General features: G+C 35.3%; 1 protein-coding gene across 3 annotated transcripts in view; it reads right to left on the minus strand.

Annotated features, from left to right (window-relative positions):
- chinmo (Chronologically inappropriate morphogenesis) overlaps nucleotides 1-15,365 on the minus strand; it is a 42,824-nt gene extending 27,459 nt beyond the window's left edge. For 2 of the 3 annotated variants that reach the window (XM_069842154.1, XM_069842156.1), the window contains exons 1-4: nucleotides 15,236-15,365; nucleotides 14,345-14,488; nucleotides 13,905-14,122; nucleotides 12,597-13,329 (exon numbers count right to left, since the gene is read on the minus strand). In XM_069842154.1, the coding sequence (XP_069698255.1) occupies nucleotides 12,597-13,329; nucleotides 13,905-14,122; nucleotides 14,345-14,462 (1,069 nt within the window). In that variant the 5' untranslated portion in view covers nucleotides 14,463-14,488; nucleotides 15,236-15,365. Of the gene's footprint in view, nucleotides 1-12,596; nucleotides 13,330-13,904; nucleotides 14,123-14,344; nucleotides 14,489-14,999 lie in introns of all 3 variants that reach the window. The other variant, XM_069842155.1, reaches the window with a different exon arrangement.
- Nucleotides 15,366-15,469: the final 104 nt, after the last annotated feature.

A 15,469-nucleotide genomic window follows, 5' to 3' on the forward strand; every position in this document is an offset into this window, starting at 1 on the left:
CATGACATAACTCTCCACAGATATACATCATGTACAGTGTGACCCGCCGAAGTGGTGTACAACTAGAAAATGGGTCACAGTTCTGCCATCTATCTGCAATATGCGGAACCCGAATCACGCAAGTGAAGTGGGTAGGCATTGGACACACACATAATTGTTCTTTTCTCTTCGACTGTAGACTCTCTTCCTTTGCACCCCATTACAACACTGATTTGCATTCACGAAACAACACACCTGCACAGCAATGTACTCAAGACCAGACTGAATAACAACGCTACAAGAAACACTCTCACTCGACTGCATGTACACTTGCTATTGACTGAAACGTAGTACTGTATCAATGCTTTTTTTTTTTTTGTGTGTATTTCTGCCGCTTTGGATTCTTCTATTCTAAAACACAATTTCTTTCAAGATTCCCTCATTCCTATTTCAAAATTCAATCAAATGAAGAGTAATAGATTATACCCATTTCACATTTCACTAGATATCACGTGCATGCATAATTAATACACAATTCTTGTAACTTGCATTAGGTGTAGCAATACTTTCTACACTCACTGAAATTACATTTTGTGTATATAAGATCTTCCAGCTAGGTCCAATGGACCCGTCGACCAACAGCAGATGTGGTCCTCCAGACATTCTGGGGGTTGTGTGTGAATGAGGTAGCCACCAAAACATTAAAATATGGTGTTCACTTAAATTGGCTACAACTTGCCATTTTTTAAGAAAGAGAATTCAATATCGAATACAATGGCCAACACCTTCCTAGGACTTATGAATCCAAATATCTTGGAGTTATTTTCGATAGTAAGTTAACATGGAGCAACCATTTGAAATACATTTCTGAAAAAGCTCGTAAAGATTCTCCCTTCTAAAAAGACTAGCAGGAAAGAAATGGGGATGCTCTAGGAATACTTTGAACACTACATACAAAATGTTTATACAGCCAGTGCTGACATACTGCAGAGAAATTTTAATTACTTCACCTTTCATAAACGACATAGAATATGTTCAAAACCAAGCTCTCAGACTCATTACTGGTGGAATCAAAACAACTCCAATAGATTCTATGAGATTCCTCACTAATATTAACAGCATCAAAATGACAATAGAAGAAAAAGCACTGATTCAATATGAAAAACTTATCAGATTACCAGGAAACAATTGGCATTCATACAGTCCTCTCTGTAGATTCAAAACTCAAAAAAGTTTCATATCCATTGTTCAAGAATTAAAACAGAAAAACAATATCCCGAATTTAAAAGAAAACTTACAAATTAAACCAAACCCTTTAACTCTATTAAATATAGAATATAATCTAAATTTAACAGAAGAAATACTGAAATCAGAAGTAAACACTGAAATACTGAAACAATTGTCTTTAGAGACAATTAATATTAGGTACCCTCCACAAAACTGGCTTCATTTATACACCGACGGATCCTTAATCTCCAGAAAACAAGATGCTGGTGCAGGTGTTACGTGCTGTCTCTTCTCACTTTATAGATTTCTTGGATATGGAACAACAAGTTTTGATGGTGAAATCATTGCAATAAGCGAAAGTCTCAGGAATCTTCTATGCCACATCAATATAGTTATATTGTCAGACTCCAAAGCAGCTATTCTATCATTAGTCTCTAAACACACATCTTCATCTCAAACAGCAGAAATAAATAAAATGCTCTCTCAATTAATATCACTTAATAAAAGAATTGTATTCCAATGGATACCATCCCATTGTGGAATCCTGGGAAACGAGAATGCAGATGCTTTAGCAAAGAAGGGCAGCACTGCTACTTACAGACCTGTTACTAAATCTACGTATTACTCTGTGAAAAGATTTATTAAATCTACATACTTAGACTTCAACAAACAAAATTTGATAACACAATCCCAAGGGAAAAATGGAACTCTCTGCATCAAAATCCACAGTTAATTCCCGATTTACCACGAAAATCGTCTGTAGCTGCATTTAGATTGGCAACAGGCCATGATTGTTTTGCCAAACACCTGCATAGAATTGGAATATATCAGTCCCCTAACTGTCCATTGTGCAACTCAAACCAAGAAATGGATTCGGAACACCTCAAAATCTGTGCTTCAGTGGCTGGTCATGATAATATCTTTGAAAAATATTGGAGTGCAAGAGGTCAAATGACTTTATTGCCAAACGCCTGGCATTAGAAAACAATAACAACAACATTTTGTGTATCAATACTTTCTACACTCACTGCAACTACATTTTAATTTTTAACATTGTTTACAATTTTATCCCTGAACTGTGTTCACATTTATTGTTATATTCATATTTAATTGATCTGAAGATGGCAAAATAACTTGCAAAAAACGTTAATCTGTATTTGTATCTATCATATAAATCAAGCTATTTTAGTGAACAGTAATTCACTTAGCATAAGATAAGCTATTCAGACGGCAAAACATAAATAAATAATTCTTTATTTAAGTTATGAACCTAAACATAGTATTTATGAATTTCCTTTAGTCCAGCAAAAATTAAAGAATTACATATTGTATTTTCACTTCAGTTACAAGACCCAAACTATGGAAATAAACAATTCCCTCACATCAAAATAAACTGAATATTGATTCATTCAAACATTCATAGTGTCCATAATGGTGTGATTTCATATGTGTGATTTATCCATTTTACAGTGTGACTAAGTGAGATCTGAACTTTACAAACTTAGTTTACTTCAACATGTTTCAATAATATGTGTTTTACTTTTAACGAACACTTTTTTTTTTTACATAATACATGTGAACACTATTACAAACTCGAGGAATGTAGTAAAAAAATGGATCTAAAGAGGGCTATTACTTAATTCTGTCCATATCAAAGAATGTATGGATTCTAGGATCACTTTTTACAAGAAAAATAGCTTATAAACCTCTTCGGAATAAAAAAAAAACAATTACTGCAAACTATAAGCTACTTCAGAGACATTATACTGTCTGCAACTGTCACTGTGTGATGAAATCTTACAAGTACATTATTACACGTAATAGTACACTCACATTTTTTACTGATGGGTGCTTTGATTGTTTATCATTATTTGGGCTAGGATTTTGATGACCTATAAATCATGAAAAAATATCCTAAAACAATGCATTTATGATCTAAAAATCTTAAAAAAAAAATGCCCTTAAAATGCCCAAAAAATTGATCTTACATTCTAAAATTGGCTTAGTAGGGAAAAGAGTTTTGTGCTACTTAATATTTAGATTAGTAATTAAATTAAATTCTGATACCAACACTTAAGTTTATTTAATTTTACATAATTTTTTCTAAGTGGTACACTTTAATTAATTATTTTACCTGATGTAGTCCATCACAAGGCCACTCATACGGAATTAGCAAGTACAGAGGAGTCTATATTGAAGGGATGGTTGGACTGATCCATTACATGGGGTGTACTACGTTAAAAGGGCAATATTTGTGTAGAAAAACGATTAAAATATTATACAAAATAATGGGTATTAGCCACCGGCGTAGATCGGTCGGTTAAGACGCTTGCCTGCCGATCCGGAGTTGCGCTCGGGCACAGGTTCGATTCCCAATTGGGCTGATTATCTGGTTGGGTTTTTTCCGAGGTTTTTCCCAACAGTAAGGCAAATGTCAGGTAATCTATGGCGAATCCTCGGCCTCATCTCGCCAAATATCATCTTGCTATCACCAATCTCGACGCTAAATAACCTAGTACAGAGTCGTTAAGCAACCAAGTAAAAAATAATGGGTATTAATGGACAAAATATGTAGACAAAATATCAAAGGAAATAGACATTATTTTATATTAATAATGGGGATTTGTGGCCAAAATCAAATGAAAATGCCTAAAAACTGTCCGAATAACTCAAAAGATGCTCTTATGAGCTGAAACAGACAAAAAATGCAAAAAAATATCCTAATAAATATGTCTTAAAACACTCAGTTTATCACATAACATATAAATACTAAAGCGGCTATGTTTCTGGCTTACTTGAAAAAAGATGCAATTTCATCAAAATCCTAGCCCTAATCATTATCCTCAAGTACGAGGTTCTTCAGATATATGGCTGTCATAGTACAGGATCTGGCTCCCAGTGACAGGCCAAGCATCAGCCGATAAAATGCTGTTTACAATGGCAGAAGCAGAAATTGATTATGAAAGCTACCTTACAGTAGATTAAGTGTCGTCTTTCCATTCAGATACAAGCTTGATATCTTGAGAATATGTTCCCACTTACTCGTTTAAGCTCAACTGAAATTCTTCTATTTCATGCTTAATATAAGCTTGGAGTTCCTCTGTGTGCGAATTTGTGCGAGACACTTTTGTCTTTCAAACATCCCATAAATAAAAATCTAAACTGATTAAATTGGGAGAGCATGACAGGCAATTGGTTTCTGTTTTTTGAACTGTGTAAATGTTAAGAGAATTGGGAGAATATATGTTTTGCAGGGGTTTGTGAACTGTCCAAAACAAGGGCATGTATGGAGTCTTGGCAATTCAACCATTTGGATGTAACAGTTGTTACAGTATTTAGTATAATGAGAAAATGACACCAATTCATTAAATTAACTAAATACAAAGCATGTCCTTTGGAAGTTTGGTTATTTAATATAGATAAAGGCCTCACCGTCCTCATTGAATAATCAAGACTACCTATCCTATATGTAGTCAACATGTAGATACTATTATTGGAGAAAAATCCATTCCAGCACCGGGAATCGAACCCAGGTCCTCTCAGCTTTGTGCACTGAGCACTCTTTCCAACTGAGCTATGCCAAGACCCGATTCACGGCACTAGCCGAGCTCTCCTCCTTTGTATCATCAATGGCCTACTACCTGCATTTGGCTATTTAAAGCAAGCAGATAAATGTGACCTAACTTACGTGTTGTTATGAAACAAACCTGTAATTATCTTTTTTTAAAAAATGTATTTATGATTCTAACATATCACTTAACATTCTTTAAACAATTAGCATTTTTCAGTAGCCCATGTTATCATAGACGTCACATTGCATATATAGCATTATTACCTCATGAGGTTAAAACACTGTATTTTAAGTAGCCATATTTTAATACTGATAGTATTCTCCGTCCTACATTACATATCTTCACAGCAAGTATTCTGCTTCAAAGCACCGCAAAAGTTCTTCACAGGCATCAACACGTCGCTGTTAGAGTTCTGGAGTGAGCTGCTGTGGCACCCACCTTGCAGACACTTTGTGAAACTTAAGCACGTCATGAATAATGTGATGTGCTGAAACATGACTAACGTTCAGATTTGTGGCTATTGCATCCACGGTTACATGTCGATTTTCCATCACTATTGGCTTCAACTGCTGTAATAGATTCTGGTGTCACAATGACGTGTGCCTGACCCAAGTGGGGAGCATCTGTCACAGAAGTCACGCCGTTACTGAACGTTCTACTCCACTCATACACTTGCTACTGTGATAAACATGTATCACCATATTGAACTTCCATTTCCCGATAAATTTCAATAGGTTTCACACTTTCACTGCTAAGAAAACTTATAACAGAACGTTGTTCTTTGTCGGTGCATGTCTCAAGTGGGGCTGCCATCTTTAAACTGATACTGTGACAGCGTTTCGCTTTAATTTCAGTTCTTTGATGAACATTCGAAACAATCTTATTTCAAAATAAAATCACCCATGAACTGTCTTGTCACATAACTCACAAACAATTAACGAAAACATTGTAAAACAAAATTTTAAATTGAATGCCTTTGAAAAATATGCCTTTAAAATTTTAAATGTTTGTAACTGTAATAATGCATATAACTCAATTAAATATTCTTCATACATCTATTACATTCGCAAGTTCAGCTGTATTATTATTTTATTATTATCATTATTATTCCCTCAGGTTTACAAAGTTAACATCTTCTGATGAACCATTACTTACTTACAATGGCTTTTAAGGAATCCGCAGGTTCACTGCCATCCTCACATACACTTGCCATTGGTCTCTATCCTGAGCAAGATTAATCCAGTCCCTACCATCATATCCCATCTCCTTCAAATCCATTTTAATATTATCCTCCCATCTACGTCTCGGCCTCCCCAAAGGTCTTTTTCCCTCAGGCCTCCCAACTAACATTCTATATACATTTCCGGATTTACCAATACGTGCTACATGCCCTGCCCATCTCAAACGTCTGGATTTAATGTTCCTAATTATGTTAGGTGAAGAATACAATGTGTGCACTTCTGTGTTGTGTAACTTTTTCCATTCTCCTGTAACTTCATCCCTCTTAGCTCCATATATTTTCCTAAGCACTTTATTCTCGAACATCCTTAACCTCTGTTCCTTTCTCAAAGTGAGAATCCAAGCTTCTGACAAACCATAAGTTATACAGATAAAATCAAATCAATATACGAGTACATTTGAAAATCACTGTCAACTACCTTATTGCAATTGATTTTTTCTTACAGTGATGTACCATTCTGCATAATCCATTCATTTATCATCTAATAAATTACATATACAAATTAACAATAAATTCCTATATACAACTTATATATAGTATTGGTAACAATAAATCATCTATATTGTACTTATTTCTAGTTCCTTTTTTATGTAATATAACAGTAAATCCTTTATATTGTACTTATTTCTAGTTCCGTTTTTATGTAATATTGAAACATGTCCCATTTTCTAAGCTGGATGCATATCTTCATCACTTATACATATTTCAAATAACACTTTCAATTTTTTCCCATAAAATCACTGTACCTAATAACTTATTATTACTGTTATTATACAACTAGGGCCAGCCCATGGGGTGGGCCAGCTGGCAGCGGCCCGGGGCGCTGACTTGAGGGGGTGCCAAAATAATGAATAATCATATTCAACTTATTATGTATTTAATGAAACATTGATATTTTTATATCAAAAATTATTTCCAGTAGATGAGACCCTGGATTAAGTAATTACACACTATTAAATCAAATATCATAATTAATTTATTCTGAATTTAATGTTTCTGCACTACACAGATCGAGCTTACATCATGTCACATGAGTGTCCAACAATGAATAATGTATCTTGTTACTCTGAAAGATTATCATGACTCTGGTAATGCCATAGATATTACAATGGCCAAAGAAATAGCAGAAACACTTGACATTGATCCTGTAGTTCATAAAACACCATCCAGAAAAAAGAAGAGGCAATTTCTTTAGGAAGCAAAAGATGAAGCCCCTCTTGATCCTGAAATCCACTTCAAAACTACAGTATTTTATCCATTAATTGACATAGCATTATCCTGCATGCAACAAAGATTGAAGCAGCTGGATACACACAGTGAAGTTTGGGGATTCCTGTACAACATGCAGAAATTACCAGATCCTCAGTCTCTGAAATCTAAATTCCTTAACCTACAAGAAATTCTTCTGGATCAGACTTCAGCAGAAAGTGATATTAATGGCCAGGAGCTCTACGGTGAACTAATACATTTACAGGCAGTAGTGAATAACAACATAGTAACCCCCAATCAATCTTTGAACTTTAATATTGGTCTTGTAAACCAAAAATAAGGAATGCCTTTTAAAGCTTCAGAAAAACATTACATTTTTTTATTAAATCCCAAAACTAATATTTTAAATAAACTACTTTCTGACATTAAAAATATTGTAATCATAATATTAATAACAAGAATAAATTCGTAAATAGTAGTATAATGTTATTAATGAGATAACTACTATTAATGAAATAATGAAGTTCATTTCATTAATAATTATATGTTTTCCTGCTTAACGGTGTTTCATTGAAGGAAAAAGGTAATAAGAGTTTTGTTATATTTAACATGTAGAATCACCTCTTAAATAATGTTGCAGAAGTTACCATCCTCCCTGTATAGTATTTGTGCTGATTATTGTGGAAATATTCATTAGTAATGTAGTTGTAGTGATGGCAATAGTTATACTCTTACAGGTATTATTAGCCCCAAAGTATCATGAACATAATCACAAATTACCAAAAATGACAAGCTGATTTCTTGTGTATCAGTTGTTTACCCACGCTTCTTATAGTTAGAATGATCTTTTCATTATTTTCAATATGCTGCTGATATTCAAATGATATTATTCTGTAAGATGTTTTGGATGCAAGCTTTCAAAGACACTTCAGAGGATAATGAGGAGTAGAATGTAGGCTGCAGCAGTAAGAATTTTTTTTTTAGCTATTTATATCCCTCCTCTGGCATGTAGCAATAACTGTAGTGGAACAGCAGCAGCAGTTGCAGTAGTAGTGGTAAGCCAAATCCAGCAACCTTCTAACCGGGGTACATGCATGTCTCAGCTGGTGATGCATCATCAGCTGTCATGATTTCTGTTCCATATGCTAGTCTGTTTATTTTGATAGGACGTGAATTTGTTGGTACACTCATCCGTTTAACATGAAATAATGTAGCTATGACACACGAATTCATTACCGTACATGTGGTTTCAAATATACTTATACAATGGACTTCTTGGTCCAGAACTTCAGTTAAATTGTTCCAGTGACAATCACGTTAAGAGATTACGTAAATATGAAGAATAACAGGCAGTGAAGCTCAAGAGAATTCTCTTGCAATTCACGAAGTTCCCTTCCACAACTTGAAGGCTGAAGTGTGGTGTGCTATGAGTGCATAGAAGCTAATAGGGCCCATATAGGGCTAGGCGGAAGAGAATGCCTACTGGCCTTAGCTCTGCCAGATTAAATAAATAAATTATTATTATTATTATTTTTTTTTTTCAAGGGACAATCAATTTTTATCACTGACTGCTATCAAGATCAGGTTTAAAATTGTTGACAGAACTAGAAAAACTATGTATTTTTTATGCAAGACAGCAAACTAATCAATGAATTCAATAGGTGAAGTTTTCAGGGAATGTGTAATTATACCTGTTTTTTCTAAAGAAGGGACATAACATTAACACTGAGATCGGAAAATCAATTGAATATCACGTAGCATAGGAGGGCCCTGTTGCTATGGTAACAACAGTTGAGTTGCCAAAGTTACAGTTCCCATATGCCAAGTGCTCAATAGCTTCTCTTGGCACCATTTGTTGTGCACATAATGTCAACTACTAATGCATTTCATATTTAATTCTCTGTCTACGTTTTGTATTCTTTTATACCTTTGCGTCAAATGTCATTGAATGTTTTAGTATCAGCCATCTAACAACAAGTGGTAATTCACATCAGCTGATTGCATGGTCGTCCAATTTGGCAACATAGCACTATAGTTCCAAGTACAGGCGCTTAACTATCATGTCCCATCTTTCGGAAAAACAGGTATAACAAGGACTTTGACATCCTAGGTGCTCTGATTTAAATCCCTATGATTTTTATTTATGGAGTAGGTTGAAAGAAAAGGTTTGCACAAACAATTCTCATTCTCTGGAGAAATTCAAAGAAAATATTATGCATAAAATTTAAACTATTACATGTGAACAATACTCCCATGTGTCTATGAACATTCTTCATCATCATCCTATCAGGTTATAGTCCTATAAGAAATGCTACAATCTACAAAAGTTTTCAATCCATCTCTTCACAGAACGTCCTTGTGACCTACTGCCCCGAGGTTCATAATTCAAGATCACTCTTGGGATACATGTTCTGGACATTCTATGAACATTTTGAAAAGATTCAAAGTTTGTATGGAAGCAGAAGGTCTTTGTTTCGAACAATGATGTAATACAGATGTAATGACAGTTTATTTCAGTGTTTAATTAATAGTTCATAGTATTTTGTTGTTTAATTCGTAAATAACTCTTGTATACATGTAACTCTCATCTAAATCAAATTGTTGAATTCTTTGTAAGTTCATGCATATGTATATACACTTTCTGCTGGTTGAGTGGAAGAGAAGGCCTTACGGCCTTAACTCTGCCAGCTAAAATAAATCATTATTATTATTATTATTATTATTATTATTATTAATACAAGGTTGAGGTCTATACATGGGTAAAGCACATTACAAATGCTCACCTTTCCCCAGCATGCTATACAGAAAATATCTCATAACACGATCCAGCCACATGCTATTAGGCCACTGGATACTCCATAATAGAAACAGTAGCAGTAGTAATTTATTGTCATCTCGGAGATGATAAAAGTAACATAAAAGATTTATACATATAGGCCTATCCTTTAAGTCCAGACACTGAGTTTGAAAACATATCAGTAAGAAACTGAGTGCTCACACAAAAAATTTAAAATAACAGTAGGCTACTCAATACATATGATGGATGAGTAACCAAGAAACTTAGACCATAACAATGAGGAGAACAAACGACTTGGAATACTGTAACTGCAAGATTAAAACAGCTATGCTTACATGAAACATTCGAAGATTATGCCATATATAAATAATCAAAAGTTATGTGGACAGTCTTAGGAATGACATAAGAAAAAAAGCTGTCAAGATCTTCAACAGATATCTAACATTATAGCTAATTATAGTAAATTATTTCACATCTTCATGTAAAAAAAGTTTACTCGTCTCTGGATCTCTTGATCAGTTTATAAACATAGATTTACATTCAGAATATAGCCTAACTAAGGAGAACAAATCATAGCTCTATATTGGTAAATGTTCAAATCAAGGCCGTCCAGCAACTTTACGAGAAAACATTATATCATAATTTTTCTTATTCTGAGAGTACATATTGTACTGAAATATAATTCCAGGAAGTTATATAGAGAAAATATCTTGCGTTGCTGTCATAAGTAACCGTAAAAATTCCAATTTTCATTTGAGGAACTTGAAATTCATTTATATCATAAATTTCAAGTGCCTGGAATAAAAACTGAATACTTCATGATCATTTGAGATTTTGTGTTTCTGTAAATCTCATACGACCTTACGACCTTACGACCTTATGACAGAAAAGCGACGATATGGTCCAATATCAACTGCTTATGGTGTCTTTATTCCCAGGATGTCTTATTAATATTATAATGAAATGTATGTGAATTATTCAAATCAAAGTCTTAATGCGATCTGAAATGTCAGGCAGCTAATCCAGAATTATTAACACAACACAAAAGGAAAGAAGTTGTTGTTGTTGTTTTCTAATGCCAGGCGTTTGACAATAAAGTCATTTGACCTCTTGCACTCTAATATTTTTCAAAGATATTATCATGGCCAGCCACTGAAGCACAGATTTTGAGGTGTTCCGAATCCATTTCTTGGTCATTTCAATTAGCACTGGTCAGCTTGATGAGTTAATGACTGAATTTGGTATAATTTTCCTCTATTCAATACCTAATTCCCTCTTTACTCTTTCCTATCCAGTCCTCTGACTGAACTCTTACTTTCTTCAACCCCGACGGCATTAGAACATTCGAGGCCTAGGAGTTCATTTCCCTTTCCTTCCTCCTCTTTCTACTTTTCTGTTCCTAGTGCTGCCCTGCTATGGCACTAAAATCGTCCTTCAGTGGCTTAATGAGGGAAAGCTGGTGATCAACAAGATCTCCCAGTTGGGTCCAATGGACCCGTCGACCAACAGGTGTGGTCCTCCAGACATTCTGTGTGTGAATGAAGTAGCCACCAGAACGTTAAAATCGGCTACAACTTACCATTTTTACACAAAAGAAAAGTACTCTTCCATAAAAACTGTTTTACTATTTTACCAGTACATCGATCAAAATACCCCTCATTTCTCGTGAAAAACAAAAACTGAATAGACTACAGTGGACTATAGTGGACTTTATGTTGTCAGCAAACAGCTGGATACATTAACGGTCTTACTAATAAAAACTCTATATACTGACGTTTAACTGTCTTATACTTATACAATGAATAGCTCGTTTATAAGTCATGTGTAAATTCCTTACTAATAATCACTACATACGTCGTGTATAACAATACAACTGTTACACAGCTACGTCATAGTTTTGTCACTACTTCATTGCGAAAGGTAATAGAATATCTGCGATTCCCGATTGCATCCGGTAGAGCGCTCTAGTGTGCCGTGTTAAGAATCGATAGTACAACTGGCTCTGATCGATTACCACACTATATTTTGGTCAAAGAGAACAAGCTACAGCAATAATATTATACTTATTCTGTGCTCTTTGGTTTGTTCTTCTGTGGTTACAAGGCATCCATAATCATAAAATGACAGTCGATACGAACAGCTGTTAGAGGGGCAGCAATTTTTTCTCTATATACAATGCTTAAACAAGGGGTTTCGTATATATAACTACTGCAAAGTATAGTTACAGATTGTTTATACATCCATCGCTTCTGCATGGTTTATTAGTAACGTTTTCTGTATCAACGCTGCATAAGTCTCGTATAAAAACTATACACGGTTTATTAGTAAGACTGTAAGAAGATTGATTGATTCCGGAAAAACTGTCAAATTTAAGATAAATAGTAAGCATTTCTTCCACATATGGATAGAATTTCTAAAGCTAATGGAGTGACACAATGCATTTGCCAGTAATTTAATAGGGTGAATAATTATACTGAAGACAAATAATTACAATAATATTGCTCCCTTCCACCGTCCATTAGCGACACACAGGCTACAATTAGATCGAAAATAAGACCACAAATATTCTTACCTTCTGGACAGCTACTCCCAGGGTCTACAGACGAACGCCGACTGTCTGGTGTAGTCTTGCTGTTGCCATCAACATCCACAGCAGCAGTTCTGTCAAAAGTCACAGCAGCAGCAGCATTGGCAGCGGCATTAACAGCAGCATTATCTCTGGCATCAGGTCCCCCTTCGTACCTCATGAGATGCTGAGTTGCAGATGAACTCTGGGGATAAGCTTTGTCTTCTGACTTGGGCTCTGGTTCCTGAGGTTGTTGTGGTTGTGACACGGGAGGACGGTATGCCAAGGATATAGGGGAGTGTTTTTCAGATTCGGGCGCAGTACGGGACTTACTGCCATCACGGAGAACTGAGGCACGGACAGCGGCCGCAGCTGCAGAGTCCTGAATGGCTTCGGAAGAGCTGCGGTGATGCCTTTTTCGAGGAGACGCATCATAATGAGACGGGGGTGGCGCCGAGGCAGGTACGCGTTGCTCGTACGCTGGACGGTAGTGGGGAGGGTGCATGTACGGAGACATGACTGGGGAGTATGATGATGAGGTAGATGCATGGTGCTGTTGAAGGAGTTGATCACCTGAGCCCCCTTCCAATGTTTCCTTTGTACCACTATTACTACTGCTGTTCAGTTTGGCTTGTTTACGACCCGTAGGGGAGTCCAATTGGCTGTCGTGGCCCACAGATGTGGTGTGCTGTCCTTGGACCACAGCAAGCTTTTCATGCTCTATTGACAAGCCTTTAACCTATTCAAATATAATAAAATACAAATCAACAATCAATAAACACTTCTAGACAATGACAACAGTTCCTAATTTATGTTATCCGTTATTTTTTGCAACAATTATAACATTCAGGTAATTAGCAAGGGATCGCCGATCTTTTACAAGATATGTGACAAGGATAGTGGGTTAGCTGGGGGGATATCTAAGTAACGTGAGACCGAACATCTTAAATCATCAAATCTTTTCACATATTTCTCGGCCTCACGTCACTTAGATATCCCCTGAACTAACCCAGTAACCTTGTCACATACGTACCTTGTAAAAGAACAGAGGTCCCTTGCTAATTATCAACATTCATAATAGAGCCTTTTATAGTAATTCGGTTAAAAGTATTTATCTTGAGAAGGTCTACGAAGTCACAAAATGATAAAAGCTACTACCCATATTTCTTATTAATTACCAGTATTTCTATCCAGTTTATAATCTAGTGATGTAAAGAAAAATTACAAAAATAGGTCTAGTAACATATAGCTACACTGAAAATATTGTTTACATGGATGCAAATTTAAGGCACAAATTTACTTTTAGAACCATACCTGTAAGCATTCTGCAGCCTTCAGGAAACTGGAGAGGCTTTCTTGAGAGACATGAACTTCTCCTTTGTACATGAATTCTAATAAGGCGGACATATTAGACGACGATGTGCCATCCAAAATGACCAACACACTTGGGCAAAGTGGTGCTGTTTCAAACAAATCCTGAAAATGTTTGCTACATGCTGCCAGGATAAGTTTGTGGGCCTTGAATGTTACACCTGCAATGTATGAGATAACCAATAAATCATAACATATCAAACAGTCGATAAACTTTAAACATTAGGGAATTTTCATGTTCGCTTAGGCCAAACAATCTTAAGTGATTTCGGGTCTATGTGATGTACTGAGGTATATTCATGTACTTTGTGCACGTAACAATTATAAAATAACATTCTTGTTACTGAATTAAAGAAATTATAATAGTCCACACAGTACTATACCTTCACAAAATAATGTGACATCTGTTAAGCTCTCTGATTTGAATAAATTGCCAAATGCTGTTGCCAAATTGCTGCCAAAACTGTTCCACTTAAGACAAAACTGCTGCTGTGAATCCATTCCAGATGTTGTTTGGAATGTATTCGCTGAAACAGGTGCACACCTTCATTAAAGTTGTCATAGGCTACTTTCCAGCCTAATATATACATGGATGTCAATGACAACAAATACGAGAAACTTCAAGATCATTGTTTCAAAACTAAAAACCAACTTCACTATCAAAATAAATCATTCATCGCACACTGAACAACACCTTACAAATATCTACTGAAACACTATTAAGCTACTATTTTCACTAAATAAAATCACTGATTTCATTGCAGCATGCATACGTAAATAAAACCTTGCAGTTTTATCTCCAATTACGATTACAAGCTGTAAAACAACATGCTCCAAACACCTCTCACTATGTGTCATGAATGGAATACGGAGGCTTAGAACTATATTTAACCAAATGCAGTAGATGCACTTATATACATTAACAGTGAAATTTCACAAATCAAACACCATAAACAACACAATTACTTATTATGGAACTTATTATACCGCACAATAGTTCACTAATATGATATTGAACTCATTTAAGCAAAAACCTACATAAAATTCCTCACTAGGCACCGCTCAAGGTAAGCTCTGCGCCAAATCATTCACATGCAACCATCTTGACACGATTCATGCAACACCAATGTAACAATCCATGTCCGCTGCATGGAGACTCCCGCAAATTTCGCGAATGCGCCGTTAACGAGAATACCTATGCTGTAAATTACACTTCAAAGGCTGCTACAATAATTGTATCATTGTAGTTTACATGAAGAGCGTTAAAAAAATACCTGAGATAGGTCCGTTTGCTATTTATAAATAACTTAATTTCTCTAACCCGTGCATAAAAAGAAATGTTGGTGTAGGCTACTGCCGGAAACAGTTGGGCATATGTTATGAAAGTTAATACAGCCATTTTGCAAATTAACAACAATACTTCATGATAACTTAGTTGTCATTTTGATACATTACACAACATATATTATTGAGTATATTATGCATATAATTTAATACAATCTATATCA

Source organism: Periplaneta americana, chromosome 12 (assembly GCF_040183065.1).
Source record: "Periplaneta americana isolate PAMFEO1 chromosome 12, P.americana_PAMFEO1_priV1, whole genome shotgun sequence".
Taxonomy (NCBI): domain Eukaryota; kingdom Metazoa; phylum Arthropoda; class Insecta; order Blattodea; family Blattidae; genus Periplaneta; species Periplaneta americana.